Raw genomic sequence first — 16397 nt, forward strand, 5'->3', positions numbered from 1 at the left:
AATAATGATTCTAGACTATTTAATTCTATTGCTTTCTATTAAATGGCAATGAGATTGAGACTGGATGCCAATTCCTGAACTGACATCTCATTTACCCAAAGGATATCTTTTTGATCAAATTATCAAGATACCGATAGTGATTTGCTACAATTTCTTTGTTCACCCATACGATTTATCGGAATTTTTAGGTACCAAATCCTTGCAAGAGAAGATTAAGATCCAATTTTAAGGTGCTTGCTATCGTATACATATTTGCTTTAGACACTAAAAATCCATCATTTTACAAATCCTTTAAGGGGAAATTATTAACATAACAAGGGTCTGTTATTTATCCAATCATAACAAGACACTATCTACCCTCTTAAAACTACATTAAAGGATATAGTTGAGAATAATATGGGATAGTTAAGTAAAATCACATTCTTTGTTAGTAAAAAAAAAATAATTAATTAAAAAAATTAAAACAAGATTTAATAATAAAGGATTAAATCATAATTCGACACAACCCATCTTCCCCAAAATCATCCAAGACTTTCTTCTCTGCTGGTTGTGTAAACTCCTAGAGGTAGCGTCTCCTCCGCCAGCCTTCTCTCTCTCTCTCTCTCTCTCTCTCTCTCTCTCTCTATTTCTCTATAGCCAAAAAATTTCTATGTTTACCTATTTTGCATGTTTTGTACATCGTTCGTATGATTCAAAGTTCTGAACTACAAGATTATGGCACAAAATTTCTTCTTCTCTTGAGAACCTGCTTTGTAACTATAATTTTGGCGACAAGTAGCAAAAAAAAAAAAAAAAAATTTGTGCTGGGATCATCATCATCTTCCGTTTCTTCTTGCTTTTGTAGACCAGAAATGGTGACGTTGAGCCGAGCCACCTCTTGTTGCAATTCAGTAATCTTCTTCGCTGCTAAGATAGGAAATTAATACATTCACTAATTTCTTCAAAGAGCCAATCTCATGAACATGTTCATTTCTTGCCACCCCAATCTCCTCCTTCTCTCTAACTGCACTTTCCATCTCTCTCTCTTCAAATCATGATACTTCTTCTCCATCTCTTGTCGAACTTCATCACATTCCATTTGCGAACGTGTAATCTCTTCATGAGCCTCAACATTACTCTTCTCTCTTCTTCAGTTCAACCGTTGTCGACCTCAACCAATCAGCCTCCTTCCGTTTCAGAATTAAATCCTCTCGAACTTCATCACTATACTTACGAAGTCTTTGCTAATGTGGTCGATCTCCATCTGCTGCTATACCACCTTCATCTCCACTTCCTACCTTGCTTTCTCCTTCTTATTGATTTTTTCCTCCTACTTACCTTTAAAGATAGTAGTCTGAGATCTGATATCTTCATCCGCTCTCCTTTTTTTGTTCCTCAAGCTCTCTGTTGTTGATTGAGTCGTGAAGATACAAAATCTTAGGTCAATCTCTATTCAAGTTCGGCAATGATGGTTTCTTCCTCAATGGACTTTTTCTCTAATTCCAATCTCTGTTTCCGATCAAAGATCAAGAGATCTCTGATTTGAGCGCCCCTTTTAATTGGACAAGAGCATCGAATTGTTGTCTCCGGTAGATGGTTTCTTTGAGAAGAAAAGCATTGAGAGGTTTAATGCTTGCGAGCTTTTCTGAGGGATCCTCAATGTTAGTCTCGTGAGGCTTCTCAATCTGGGAGACTTGATCCTCCTGGTGGTGGTGCCATTTATGGTTATTGGATTGGAAATGAAAGATGACGATCTCCACTGTCGCCCAAATCACTATCAACGACATGATTCTGGATTTTTAAAACCTAACTCCCTTTTATTTTTTCTAATATATTAAGTGCACAAAGAAATACTTTGCTGCAAGTGCATTCTTCAGCCATTGATGGCCGCTTCAAGGAGAGCTTGAGCTAGCAATGATGACAAAGACGACTCGGATTTCTAAAACCCTAAAACCCCCTTTTCCTTTTGACAATATCAATTGCACAAAGAATCAATGCACTTCAACAATAACAGCCACAAGAAGGAGAGCTCAAACCCTACCTAGAGAGAGAGAGAGTATTTGGTCGGAGATGAGAAGATAAGTTGGGAGGAGAATCCTCATAGTTTTAATATTCTTTGAAATGATAAAAATACTATTTTACAATGTTTGTCAAGGGTTTCTATTTAAAATAATTAAAATATCTAAAATACCCCCCTTAATAAGTCTTTCATATCATATCACTTATCACATATTGGTCTTTTCACCATTTTGTTATTTTTCCAAATGTAACCCACCCTTGTTACGTTAATAACAACTCATCCTTTAAATATTGTTTTCAATATGTCAAAACTTCACCTTCTATAAACAGAGAATTATTTTATAAGTCTATTTTCAATCCAACTTATATGTTAGAAATAAACAACAACAACAAAGATTAATTTGGTAATCTTCAAATTGATGCATGGCACATACACCTCCACCAAATGTCAATGAAAGCATCTCTCTCTCTCTCTCTCTCTCTCTCTCTCTCACACACACACACACACACACATCAAGCAAAGCCACACGTGCATTTGCACGTGTGTTTTTACAAGTATATATATATATATATATTATCAAAATAAGAGGCAAAACCATTCGATTCAGCATGATATGACCGATTTGTATCAATATCAATATCTATATCTATTTTTTAAATCCATGTGTTGTACATATAGAGGGTTTTTTTTTTTTTTTCCCCTCACCTTGATGAAATACAATCAAAACTCTGAAAATATATGGATCAGAATGACAGCACACACACAAACATGCATGTATGCTTGGAAAGAAATTTTGTTGTCTTAGGGATGAGAAGTGGAAACTTCCAGGCTCCATCCATGGACATTGTACAGTGGGGTTGTGTCCATCCTTTTTAGTTGTTGTGATCTTAGTCCTTTCTATATATATTATCCAAAAATCCAATTCATTTAATTTAATCCCTAAAACCAAACTTTAACAGTTTCATGTTATCAGCGCCTCGTCAATGTTGACCAGTCTTAGATAACAGCTCCTCCTAGGATAACGCTTAGCAATATGAGTATACCTGGGATTTTCCGCACTTCTCGTTCTGTCCACCCTTACATTCATGGATTCCGTACATATATATATACATGGAAGAAGAAGGTAGGAACCCATCCCGCAAGTCCTCGGAAATCTAAGAATACAAGTCGCCTGGACTACGAGCAGAGAAAGAGAAAGTAAACAGAATGGCCAACACCACCGCCATGAAGGCTTGAACAGAGAGAAGAAGATAATAGAAAGGCAAGCCAGTATATAAGAAGAACCTCACAACAGCATATACTAAGCACAGCCTGTGACTTTAATCAAGCAATCGCATCGTTCCCAATTTGGGTTCTTCCTCTTCTTCCCCTCACTCACAACAGAGTCACAGACACAGACAGCTAATTAATGGCTTCTTCTGACCTCTCCACCATTCTTCCAAGGGTCCTCATCGTCTCCCGAAGAAGCGTTCGCAAGAACAAGTTTGTTGACTTTGTGGGTACGTGTTATTCCAATTCTAAATCTCTAAATCATTTTCTCCTTTTTGCCCTGTTTTGATTTCCATCCTAGAAAAACAGAAGAAAATGATTTGGGTTCTTTTCTATATTGAATTTTTCAAATATGTTTAGGTGAATATCATCTCGATCTCATAGTAAGTTATGGGGCGGTGCCTGTAATTGTCCCAAGAGTCGCCGGAGTTCACACCTTATTGGACAGCTTCGAGCCAATCCATGGAGTTCTACTCTGTGAAGGTGAAGACATAGACCCTTCACTCTATGACACTCAGCTCTCTGGCCTTTCCCCTGAGGAGCTAGAAGAGATCAGGAGATCCCATGTGAGTGATACAGATATCGACAAAGAGAAGGATACCATAGAACTGAGGCTTGCCAAGCTCTGCCTTGAAAGGAACATACCCTACTTGGGGATCTGTCGAGGATCACAGGTCCTTAACGTTGCTTGTGGGGGATCCCTTTATCAAGATATTGAGAAAGAACTCTCCAAGAATCACTCGGAAGGAGAAAAAGTGGTACACATTGACTATGATAACTATGATGGGCATCGTCATAAGGTGAAGGTAGTGAAGAACACCCCATTGGATGCCTGGTTCAGGGATTCTCTAGAGGAAGGGAAGATGGAGATTTTGGTTAACAGCTACCATCATCAAGGTGTCAAGAGATTAGCCCAAAGGTTTGTTCCAATGGCTCATGCTCCAGATGGTTTGGTTGAAGGGTTCTATGATCCTGATGCTTATAATCCCCATGAGGGTAAGTTCATAATGGGACTCCAATTCCATCCAGAGCGTATGAGGCACCCTGGGTTGGAGGATTTCGATTATCCTGGTTGTCCATCAGCATATCAGGTAACTATTGTCATTAGTTTTGTGTGAAATTTGTAATCCCATAACTTATATAGAGGATCACATTGTTTTAATTAATGAAGTTGGATATGTGATGTCAATTGAATGTGCAGGAATTTGCGAGAGCAGTGATTGCTTACCAAAAGAAACTGAATAGCTCAATAAGTATGCCAAAAGGTCTGAAACTTGATCAAGAGATGGAAAAGAAAAGAAGCATCATTGTTCGAAGTTTCTCCATTGCCAAAGAGATGTACACTGCAGGGCGTGAGATGCCTCCGGATAAGTGTGACCTTGAAGCTGGAGCTGAATTTCTCCAGGTACTTAAATATGGCAACATAAATGCTCTCTCTCTCTCTCTCTCTCTCTCTCTCTCTCTCTCTCTCTCTCTCTCTCTCTATATATATATATATATAGATAGATAGATAGATAGATAGAGATATAGATATATATGTTGTTTCTGGGTTTCTAAATCCTTAATGATTTGGTTTGTTATTTGCAGTCGAATACAGCTTTGAGTGCACAACAAGAGAAGAGGTTGAAACAGATGGGTGCAACAGTAAGGAATGCTCATGCATACCTTGAAAGATTGAAGTTGAATGAAGAGAGGGAGACGCTAGCCAGGAATGTAATGGGGAAGATGTCAATGGAGCAATTGTCTGATCTCATGTCCTTTTATCATATGATGGGGAAAATCTGTTCAGAGGTTTTAGAGAAGAAGGTGGACAGCCAGTGCCTTCTCAACTGAGAATTAATTATTTGACTATTTTCTTTGCTCACGAATAGTTGTGGAAAGGACATACAGCTTTGCCTCTCCGTTTCTTGTACCCTTTTGGATGGGGGGTAGGAAAATTTTGTGAGATTTGGAAGAGGTGGAAAAGATGTAGCTGCCTTTCTATTCTGATGGCCCATCTAGCTTTCCATTTGTGTCTAGTTACTTATTAGGTTGTGTTTGGTAGTCTTTTCCACAATTGTCTTCCCTTTGTGTCTATCTCTCTCTTAAAATTCAATTTTTTTTTGAATTTGTTTCTTTTATTTTCTCACCATTTCTTCTCTTTTCTTTTATTTTCTTTTCTAGATTCTTTTTTCTTTTCTTTTCTTCTCTTGGCTACCAAACATAGCCTTTTTACCTTCTGCTTTTTCATTTACTAATTTTTTCAGGGAAAAAATTATTTGTAAATTTATGTTACATTGCTGCTTGAAGTGCTAAAGAAGGATAAGATATTTAGTTGCAAAAAAGAAAAAAAAAATTATAGCTTTTAGTACACTATTGCTTTTTCTTTCAATGAAGGTAAAAAATCATGTTGTTTCATATATATACTCAAAAAGCGTGTGAGACAATAAAGGTCTTGAAAATGGCTTGATGGTTTTTTTTTTAATAAGGAAAATGGCTTAATGATTAGTCATATATAAATTGTTTTGAAAATCCTTCTTTTTTATGATTCTAGAACTCTTAAGAATAAGACAAGAGAGCAATTAAAAGAAGATTACAAGTTTTTAGTTTGCCACTTTGGTTACAACAAGGTACACCCAAAACTAAATGTTTTTTCCCCTTAGATTTTTTTTTTTTTAATCGAAATGTAATCAGCAACCAATGAAACAGAGAAAACCAAAAGAAAAATTGAGAATTACGAACACAACAAAACAGAAGACACAAAGGTTCATTTTTGTAGTTTAAATTCAAACTCACACCCAATTTCTCTACCTTCACTTTTTCTCAAACTTGCAAGTAGGTTTATAACTCATACCGTAGGTATTTGTTTGGGAGAGCTCTCAAGATTCTATTAAACAGAAAGGCAAGAACAAAACAAAAAAACAAGAACAATCAAAGAAGAAAAGTCGAATCATCTAGCTTTGTTCTGTAGAAAGCATCATCAGAAGTTTTCTTTTGAACTGCAAAAAAACATCCCAAGTTAAGCATCTAGTATAATATACTTAAAAAATGGGCTCAATTAGAGGATTTTGTATGCTTAATTGTTTTGAGTGGAACACGTTGCAACTGTGAAACACTGATTGTTACTGTTTCTTCATTATGAGGCATTTTCATCCTAGTCAATACAAACTTATGCAAGTATTTAAAAAAAGGAAAATATTCTACACGCCTCTTGCACTGAGATCCGACTCTCACTCTCTCCTCCCATTCATTCTTTCTCCTCCATTCTCCCAGACCTTCTACTGTATGAAGCTTGCTCCTGCCTCCCTGGCCTGCAGCATGAGCCTCCCTTAGATACAAAAAAAAAAAGAGGGTTCTGCAGATAATTGACTTGGATAACAATACTCATTGTGAATCGGAAATGTATTTACAGTTAGATTGTTAGATGTGAAATGAGTGACAATTGCAACTTGCAGTTTTAATCGGAACAGTAATTTTTACTACAATCTTATATATTTTAAGAAAAATGCCATTTCCACTTCAATTCCAAATAAAAAAATCTCTTCCACATCATTTCAACATTAGACCACTATTTTTTCTTTTATCTTTTTTCCATTCTAGGGTGGTGGGGGAGGGGGCAAGACTCCACCATTGCTGGTGATGAAACGGCTCTCATCACTTGGAATTAATATCTGCCGTTTAGTAGTCTGGTTGGCTCTCAAAGTTAAGGACAAGGTTTTGAACAAACTTGTACTTTCGGAAAGACAAGGGGGAGTGTCCCTTACACAGTAAGCTACATCGTTAAAATACGGGATTAAATTTGACAATAGTACAATATAAAAGATACCTTGTGCCTATCAAAGAATCAAAATGAGTCAGGATTCAAACTATTTCTGCATATCTTCTTCCTTCCCTTTCTTCTAGTACTTGACAAAAGAATCAAAATGAATCAGGCTTCAGATCCATCCTTCAAACGATTTCTGCATATCTTCTTCCCTCTCTTTCTTCTTGCACTTGACAAAGAATCAAATTGAATCAGGCTTCAATTCCATCCTTCAAACGATTTCTGCATATTTTCTTCGCTCCATTTCTTCTTGCACTCGACATTGAATAAAACAAAGTCTCATAACAGATAAAGCCGAACAACCCCAAATGGCAGGCTCCTGCTTTTGGTACAAGGTACACAATGATCGTGTACTTGAATCTCACACTGATGATGAAAGAAGATCCAAGGAAGGTCTCTTACAAGTGTAGAAGATTAGAGATTGGATTCCAACCCAGAGTCCACGGTCTCTTGTCTGCTGGAACCATGAAATTCAGCTCAAACATCTCCTTTGATACTTTCCCACCTTCACAGAATCCTACCAGCTTCGCAACTAACTCAGCACTCTCCTCTACATGCTTGCGATCATGAGGATCTAGCCATAGCTTACTTACAAGTTGTAGCTTCCTCTGCTTTCCATCAAGTGGGACATCCCATTTTATGTACAGTGCATCTCGTTCCTCTACAGTCAATTGTTGGACCCTCTTAGCAAGGAACTCCCTTTCACGCTTTAATGCTCTAATACTGCGTAATCAGGAAGAAAAAGATGCTTCAGATATTCAGCTATCTGAAATATTATCAGGAACGTGGGTTAGTTGGTGGAGTACCTTGAGGATAGAGAGATGGTAGGTTCATCACCAAAGCGGGCTGGGCTTGCATCCCCAAGTTCTGCAAAGTGCTGCTGCAACCAAGTCAAGCTACGTAGCTCAACCTCCAAATAAATCTGATCTGCTGGGTCACCCTTGAATAACAAGTAAAATTGCGTTCTATGTATGATTGAAACATGGCACACATCCCACAACTCAATAATTTGTTTCCTCTGCTCCTGAAAAGTGACATGCCATGAGACAGGGGGCTCCTGTAGCTCAGATGAGTTCTCATTATTCTCCATATCATATCCAGCACCTTCATTTGCTTCTAATTCCAATACCTAATAACATAATATTAAGAATTAGACGAGATGCTCTAATTAAGGGAATCCAATAGCAGTAATAGAGAATTGTATCATGTACAGAAAAGGGTCAGTACTGACCTGGCAAACGAGCAGCTGCTTCTGGTACTGCAGCTTGGCCACGCGTTCTTTCAGCTCTGTAACATATGCCCTAATGCTTCTCACATTCTCCTCAGCTGCATTCTGAAACATCTTTTGCATTTTTTGCATGTTTACAGAACTCGAACGCCTGTAGCAGGGGGTTCCTTCCCTTGATGATATATCTCCACCGTCTTCAATCTTTGATGGAGTCACTTTCTCGGGTTCCAGTAAAGTTTCACTAGATACAATGTCATTGTTTTCTGGAGGCTTGTTCTCTGTTTCAGATTCCAATACCTTGCGAGACGATGACACAGGTGAGCACGGAGATCTTATGAGATTTTGAAGGTTACCACTGTTACTCGTGGCTAAAGGAAGCATTTTCTTTTTCTTTGAGTGACTCTTGGATTTTGGAGTCACCTCGCTATTGCATTGTTGATTATTACTTGGGAGGGACATTACCAACTTGTCAATAGACTTCTGAACGTTTTCAAGCTGCTCCTCAAGATCGGCAATGGTGCTTCCCTGTGAATGAAGCCTAGTGATCTCTTCTTTGAGGTTGGCACTAACACTCTTGTTAGCAGCAACAGCTTCTCCCATTTCAACTTGTTTTACTGTTGACCTCACAGCACGCATTTCCCTTAAATCAGCTTGCAGCTTGGCAATAGTCTCAGCTGCATCTTGATTACCTAATCTGTGACAAGCAACCTCCTTCTGTAGAACTTCCAGGGCCCGGTTTGCTTCTTCTCCAAGCTGCTCCTGGAGCTGCTCAAGCTTCCGAATTTCATGCCTAAGCATGAAGGGAGCAGTTGAAGATTGCCTCATTGTCTGCCTTCCCAGAGTGTTTCCTGTTCTATCACCCCGAGCAGATTCCTTCCCATCAAGTTTTGGTGATAATGAACCAGAAAAGTTGAGGCACTTTGCTACTGGGCGGGTTGATTCAAATGGGTTCAATACCTGAAGAAACATGCAAATATGAGAGAGAGAGAGAGAGAGAGAGAGAGAGAGAGAGAGAGAGAGAGAGAGAGAGGGCATTCTCACCGGCTGCTCCTGCATTTTCCTACGCAATTCATGGACTTGAGCTTGAGCAAGATCTCTCTGGCGCCTCAGTTCTTCAATTTCCATCTCCATCTACATGCAAGTCCACAATTACAAAAAAAAAAAAAATAAAGATTTTATAGAAAACAGAAATTCTGAAAACCTGCGAAGTAGACTAAGTATACCTGCTGAATTTTCTGTTCTTTTTCCTTAGATGGATCAGGGGTTTGGAGCTCTGCTTCAAGTCTGGCTACTTCCTTTTGCAAATTTTTCAGCAGTTGTTTCTCTGAAACAACCTGATTGAATGAAAAATGAGATCTAAATGTCTTAAAAAACAGCTATGATGCTACTGAAACTTCAGCTCAAAGAGACAAGACAGATAACGGAACACAAAACTATGTCAGGGAAAACAAAGAACCAGTACCATGTTTACTTGGGCAGTATTAGTGACTTCCTTTGCACGGGTGGCAAAGGAGAGAGTATTGCGAGATTGCTCCACATGGCTCAGTGCTGGACTCAAGGTACAGATGATAGCAGTACGAGCATTTCCTCCAAGAGAGTGCTGCAATATGCGTGTGAGCTTTGAATCTCGATATGGTATATGGCCAGTTTTCTTTCCAACACTGCAATGTGAAATAATCCATTGTCATCGAAAGAAAAATCAGTGAATCACATAGGACCCCCCACCCCCAAAAGAAAAATAAAATAAAATAAAATAAAATCTGCTCTATAAACTACAAACATGATGAAATTATCTGACCACTAAATTAGGACAAAGTGGTGCGGAGGCTCATGCACTGGGTAGGCCCTTTCTTTTAAATTTGGGCAAAGTGGTTAGGGTATCCGGAAAACAGTTTCACACCATACAAAGAAAAGATATTTGGAGTCATGATAGATCTTGTCAACCCACCCAAATTCATAACTTCAGATGCACCAATTAATTTGAAAAACTAGAGTTACTTATAGATGAGAACTCATTTAATAAAAACCAAAATAAATATATATATATAGATATATATATATGTATGTATATATATATATATATAATCAAATAAAAAGCACTTCACTTGAAAATTCTTAGTCCTACCCAACACTGTTTCCATAGCAGAAGAAATTGAACCTTTTCAGCTTATGTAGCAGACATTTCACGCTCAAAGCAGCCCTTCTGTCATTGATGATCAGGTAAATATAACATGATATGGAAATAAACAAAGAAGAGATATAATTTCCTTCGGATTCTACTCCAACACACTTGTTGGAACATTGTTCATGAATTTTTACTCCAAAGTAAACTTGATTTTTCACTTAGTTAAAAGTGTGATTCATTTAGCAAGAACTTGTTAACATCGTTGTGAACTACATAGTTAGTGATCCAAAGGGTAAGAAGAAATGTCTGGTTTTGGCTTCTGTGACCACATGGATCATAAGACTAGCATTCCAAAATGAATATGCTGTCCAAAAAATCTAAATAATCATACCCATCTAGATTTCTTAGATAAAACCGTTCTTCAACAGGAAAAAAAAAAACTATTTACAAGTTCTGACCTGAGCTTTCTGATTACAGTTGTGAGAGTCATCAAGCTACGGTTGATATGGCACCCTTCCTTGAGCCTAGCACCATCTGCATGTGTCTGTGAAGCTCTTTCACTTCCAGCAAGGTCAACAAAGTTCTATAAAAGAGATAGAAGTTATTATCAATGTGGTAGGTACATCTTCAATATATTTAGTAAAAGCAAAGTAGATGAGTTTACCAGGCTTGCAACAAAAGACTTCACACAACCTGAATTCTCCCGGAGTATACTCTCTATGGTCTGGATTGACAATGAAAAGTAGCGATAATAAAATGTTTCTCACAACTGGAAGATCAAATTACAAGAATGAAACTAAAGCCAAAAATAAGCTCACCAGCCTTATTATCTGGTGTGATCTTGAGCTCGTATCATTTAATGCAGTTTCGCCAACTTGCCTTTGAGCTGTCAAGCATATGGAATATCAATTAAGAGATACATGTTTCACTCTAATCAAAGTTGGACAACATACAATGCCAGCTACCATTAAAGGTTTCACTTCCTACCTTCACAAATACTGATTAAATGTCTCAAGTGCTGATCATTATTTGCTGTCTCTTCTACCAACTTCTCAACCACAGTTCCTTTCTGTATACAAATATAAAAATTAAAAAATATATATAACTGGTAAATAAAACAAATAAGAACACGATGAAAACGAGATGAAATTGCTTAATTACGGTGATTAATATAGGGACGTAGGCGATACCTCTGGATCATCCAAAAGTTTAAGATTACGAGAAGGATCTAGATTTAATAGGTCCCTGACATTCTCATTATAAATTTCCAGTCCAGAAATCTTTATTGTAAAATCTCTCTCTGGATTCTGTAGAAGAAGCCCAAAAACAAAATATTTCAGCTTGGCAAGTAAGTCACTCTGGATCTGACTGAAAGTACGTATAAACTTCAGCTTTAGCAACTAAAAATAAAATCCACTTCATACATACATTAGAAATGTGATCATATATATCATTTACCGCCTTCTCCGTTATTCCTCTCATCGTGAAAGTCTTTCCGCTACTAGTTTGCCCATAAGCAAATATGGTTGCTATAAGAGAAGAGATCAATAAACTGTTACAAGCTTGAACATAATTAACTTACTGGATCAGAAGGCCTAATATTCAAACATTTAGAGATGTGTATACCGTTTATGCCCATTAATGCTGACAAAGCAACATTCTTCACACCTTCCTCATAGACCGCCTCAGTCAGACAAGCAGGACCAAAGACCTTATCTAACAGGAGAGAAGCATCTTCCTTCAGTGCTTCAGGAATCAGAGACCAAAACAAACAAATCTCTTATGCTACCAATGGGGATTGGAAATAGAAGAGAGTTTCATAATCATACCAAAGGTGTAGGATACGGGCGCAACCGACCGCTCCTGAGATGGTGGCTTGAATTTGATACTATGATCATCAATGCATTCCCATGCTACTTGATCTTTATGTGACTGTTCACGTTTGCTTAAAGGTCTTAACCGTACTGTCACAACAATCTTTTCTTCCTTAGCTTTGTGCCCACCTGGTGTGGATGCTGGTGTCCTGTCTATCTTTGAAGCTGGTGTAGCTGGAGTTCGAATTGTCATCTTGTTGATTAGATTTGAAGGATTGAGATATCTTAATGGTGGTACTTAGAGGAAGACCAGGTAAGAGAACAGTCCAGGCCTCTCCCGCAGAGAGGCTAGAGCAATTGATCCTTCCAGAAATAAATGTAATGAGAAATTTGTCAATGACTAGAGGTCTGAAAGTTTATTTGCTAAAACCAAGCACTCATAAGCACTTTGCATTTGGCTGAAAAAGCTGGAAAATAGAAAAGGTTGCAATGGAGAATCAAACAGACACTATGATGCTAGTATCTTAATTAAAATAAACATCATTACAGAACTCAATTCCCTTGGCATCCCATAGTAAGGTGCTGAGAAAGTAAGTGAAGAAATTTATGGGAAATGGTTGAAATGAATCACCAAAATTTAGAAGAAAACGGGAAGATAATTGATAATAATAAATAAATAATTAAATAACTGAATAAAATACTGAACGCTTGATCTTATATTCTTCTGGTGAACAAAGCAAAGCAAGACCGGACAATGGCTACTTAGCAGAGACCATACATTCACGGCAACTTAAGCATTCGGAAGTTCCAGATGAAGAGTCTAGGTAAACGGATCGCAGTCTTAAGAAAAAGGCATTTCTCCATGAAAAGAATTCAAAAACAATAATAGTTGTACCTTTCATTTTTCTTGATTTAGTAAAATTTCAAGGATCCACAAAACATTTTACGGGAGAGATTCAAGTATGATCTATTCAAATTTCTTGAATATCTTAAATATCACAAGTCAAATTTGCTTTCTCAACTAAGCCATTCTTTCTAGCTTTCTTTCTCAAACCTCCACGAGAGAGAGAGAGGGAGAGAAAGAGAGATTCCTAAAACTTACATTTCTTTCCTTCCTTCAAGCTTCCGATTTGATTACAAAATCAACAGAAACAAATTATAACAGAGAAAAAGAAAAAATTTCCAATTTTCTGTTCTTCTTACCAAAGAAAGACAGAAACGGAGGATAGATATATAACTACTCTGTAACTGAATAGTAAAAGGAAACTCAGAAAACAGAATTTCCTTAATTTTTAACTCATTTTAAGCAACAAATGCCACCTGAAAGATCAGGAAGGGGGGGGGGGGGGGGGGGGGAAGCAGATGAAAGAAAGAAGTACTCACAGAAATACCGAAGAAGGAAGAGCCTCTGAAACTTCTCAACTTCTCCTCGGGTATCAAGAACTTAGGATCAGACGACGCAAGAACATCCAAACCAAAAATTGACGATATCTCAGGAAGACAGCGAACAATTGGGATTTAAAAGATCGAAATGCAGAGAGAAAAACTTGTAAGATCGAGTAAGATGAGGGAGGAAAGGAGAGAGGAGCGTTACAGGAGACTTGATTTCTAGGGTTAAAAATGCTTTTGTTGAATAAAAAGGAAAAAAATTAAAATAAAAGCAAAACATATGCAAGGTTGTCCAATCATTTTGAACTCGGGTTTCCAACGGCTAGTTCTTTCCGGGTACAGATCTTCGCCAATTTATCGGTTTCAAATGACAAATCGGGGCCTCCGGCTTATTTGAACGTAAACAAGTTGTAAACGTGTCTATTTAAGCTTATTAATTGGGGATTAAATTTTCCTTCACCCATGGGCTGGGACTTAGGAGCCTGGGATTGGAATTGGATTCTGGATTCAACATTAACTTTCCCTCTTATGTTTTGTTCATTGTCTGGGAATGCCCCCCTTCTGCAGTACAATCTGAGGGTCAGATGTTATAGAATAGATTAAGAGATTCTCTCTTCACCATATCGATCTACCTGTGTCCTAATTAATTAAGGTAAAATGAGGAATAATAACAACTATTCAAGCCAAGGTTTAAGCCTTTTAAGGTATCAATATCATATTTTCCATATCAGTATTGCCAATACTTGATACTGATATGAATACCGATACACTTTCGCACTAAGGGCAAAATGATTCAACAAGTGGCTTTTCAAAAAAAAAAAAGGTAAAATTGTCTCATATTGCCTGATTTGTATAGTTTTGGATATCAAAAAGATCTCCTATTAATTAATTTTAAGGGGGAAAAAAAGCTATCTGATTGTGCACCTCTACATCTAAAATACGGATGACTAATACACTCTACCATTGGTTGAATACTTAAGTGCTTCCCCTGAATGGTTCATACACTGGAGCAATGGCCACACTCGCTAGCAATCCCCAGCCCATAATTTTATCATTAAATATCAAAATATTAGTGCACGTGTTGGGCATGCAGGTCCACAGAGTCTTAAGTGAATTCTGGCTCAACGTGGTCCCACTATGGATATTCTCATATTTCCCCTTAAAACCTTTAATAGTAGCTGTGGCTGTGACCAATTGGCCATGGAACTTAGGTCAAGCAACAGTGATTGATGCCCTTCTAAATTCTAGGAGGTGATGATGATGATTTTTTTTTTTTTTTAATTATTATGAAAAGGTGATGGTAATTTGATTTCAGCATTTCAGTACCACCTCTGGTGTGAGAAAATAAGAAAATCAAAATGAATAATCAGTTTGGGTAAATGAAGAAATCTTTCCTCACCATCAATGGAGAGATTATAGGTCCTTTTCAAGCTGAAGATGATGATCTCAAAAACGTTGCAAGAGGATATGAAGACGATTCATCCAAAACCCAAAACTCAAAATCCAAAACCATCTAATGTTAAAAGAAGGGCTCAAGCTATTGGTAGCTTATGGCCTATAGCGATAAGAGATTGATATCAATGCCTATCAATGCAGACATGCACTGTCTATCGATCCGTATTAAAGACAAAATGGTGCAAAAATCATCTTTCTTATTTTTCAGAAAATTGAGGGCAAACTTGCTGAGTCTATAATGAAATTGCAAAACTACATATCCAGTTGTGTTGATCTTCTTACTCCTAACAAATTAGTGGGATAAGCAGTTTAATCCACAGCCCAACTTCAATCCCATTAATTAATGAAACCTAGTTCGCTCCATACATCATTCTCCCTTTTTTAATTGCAATAATCACTAGCATCTACCTTTCAAGACCGGATCAAGCTTCTGTACGAAACACTCTCACACAACCTTGGTCCAGATTTGAAATTTATTTTCTCTCTCTTCATTTAATAGATTTCAAATTTATGAAAAAAAAGTTGTTCTCATGAATCTGATCCAAATTCCTACATTTCTACTCATCATCAGACATCAAGAAAAAAACATTTATCCCTCCCTATGCCAACAAAAAGCCAAACCCCGTTTATGATTTATTCGTCCTTTTACTTGCCACTCACCACTTTCAGTCCCAAATATCATCAAAACAAAATCTTAGAAACCAATTATTTAATCCCCTTCCAAGGCATTAGTTGCAACCTCCCATTGATGGGAAAAAAATCGTCTGCAATTCCGATCTCGTACAATTCCGTGCAATACCACCTTCAGGGGATGACACGTGTATTGATACCAATACAATGGTCTAGATCTGATTTAAATGCTTCTTCACTGATTTAATGTTTTATTAGTTGTACCAGATCTGGACCATTGTATTGGTATCAATACACGTATCACCGCCTGAAAGTGGTATTACACGGAATTGTACGAGAACGGAATTACAGACCATTGATGAACTACCCTGATCCCTGAATCATGCACTGCACTGTATGTACAACAGGGTCCTCTGCAAATACCATTCATCCTTTTCAGGCTCCCTTCTGTCCCAGATTTCACCAAACAGTACCTTCATGCCAATAATCCTTCAGGAATGGTCAACCAAATCTTATCGGAACTATGGCAGTGATTGACGAGTGTCACTTTCATTAAACTACCCCTCCTCATGTTCATTGTACAGTCGGATTGACATGGTGAGGTGTAGTTTTTCAACTCCATTACATAGGATGGGAGTTTAATGATGGTTGATTGAATACCCGGTAGGGAGAGCTTTTTTTTTTTT

General features: G+C 37.6%; 2 protein-coding genes across 3 annotated transcripts; one reads left to right on the plus strand and one right to left on the minus strand.

The window, feature by feature from the left end:
* The first annotated feature begins 3095 nt into the window (after positions 1–3095).
* LOC122078889 (putative glutamine amidotransferase GAT1_2.1) lies at positions 3096–5314 on the plus strand. Its single transcript, XM_042645080.1, has 4 exons — positions 3096–3498; positions 3629–4359; positions 4470–4673; positions 4856–5314. The coding sequence occupies exons 1-4, from the start codon at positions 3408–3410 to the stop codon at positions 5099–5101; spliced, it is 1272 nt and encodes a 423-aa protein (XP_042501014.1). The 5' UTR covers positions 3096–3407; the 3' UTR covers positions 5102–5314.
* Positions 5315–6320: 1006 nt separating this feature from the next.
* Positions 6321–13870, minus strand: LOC122078885 (kinesin-like protein NACK1). Of its 2 annotated transcripts, XR_006140220.1 has the most exons (16): positions 13621–13870; positions 12253–12600; positions 12050–12139; positions 11852–11952; positions 11614–11730; positions 11411–11492; positions 11242–11309; positions 11088–11147; positions 10882–11006; positions 9761–9959; positions 9522–9632; positions 9340–9429; positions 8302–9255; positions 7877–8199; positions 7074–7793; positions 6321–6558 (listed from the first exon to the last, which is right to left on the minus strand). XR_006140220.1 is itself a non-coding variant. In XM_042645070.1 (15 exons), exons 2-15 carry the CDS (start codon positions 12488–12490, stop codon positions 7469–7471), a joined length of 2883 nt encoding a protein of 960 aa, XP_042501004.1. In that variant the 5' UTR covers positions 12491–12600; positions 13621–13870; the 3' UTR covers positions 6878–7468. The 2 variants fall into 2 exon arrangements, 1 of the variants encoding a protein (XP_042501004.1); XM_042645070.1 differs by lacking the exon at positions 6321–6558 and having other exon boundaries at positions 6878–7793.
* Positions 13871–16397: the final 2527 nt, after the last annotated feature.

The sequence above is a fragment of the Macadamia integrifolia genome, chromosome 5, assembly GCF_013358625.1.
Source record: "Macadamia integrifolia cultivar HAES 741 chromosome 5, SCU_Mint_v3, whole genome shotgun sequence".
NCBI classification, from domain to species: Eukaryota; Viridiplantae; Streptophyta; class Magnoliopsida; order Proteales; family Proteaceae; genus Macadamia; species Macadamia integrifolia.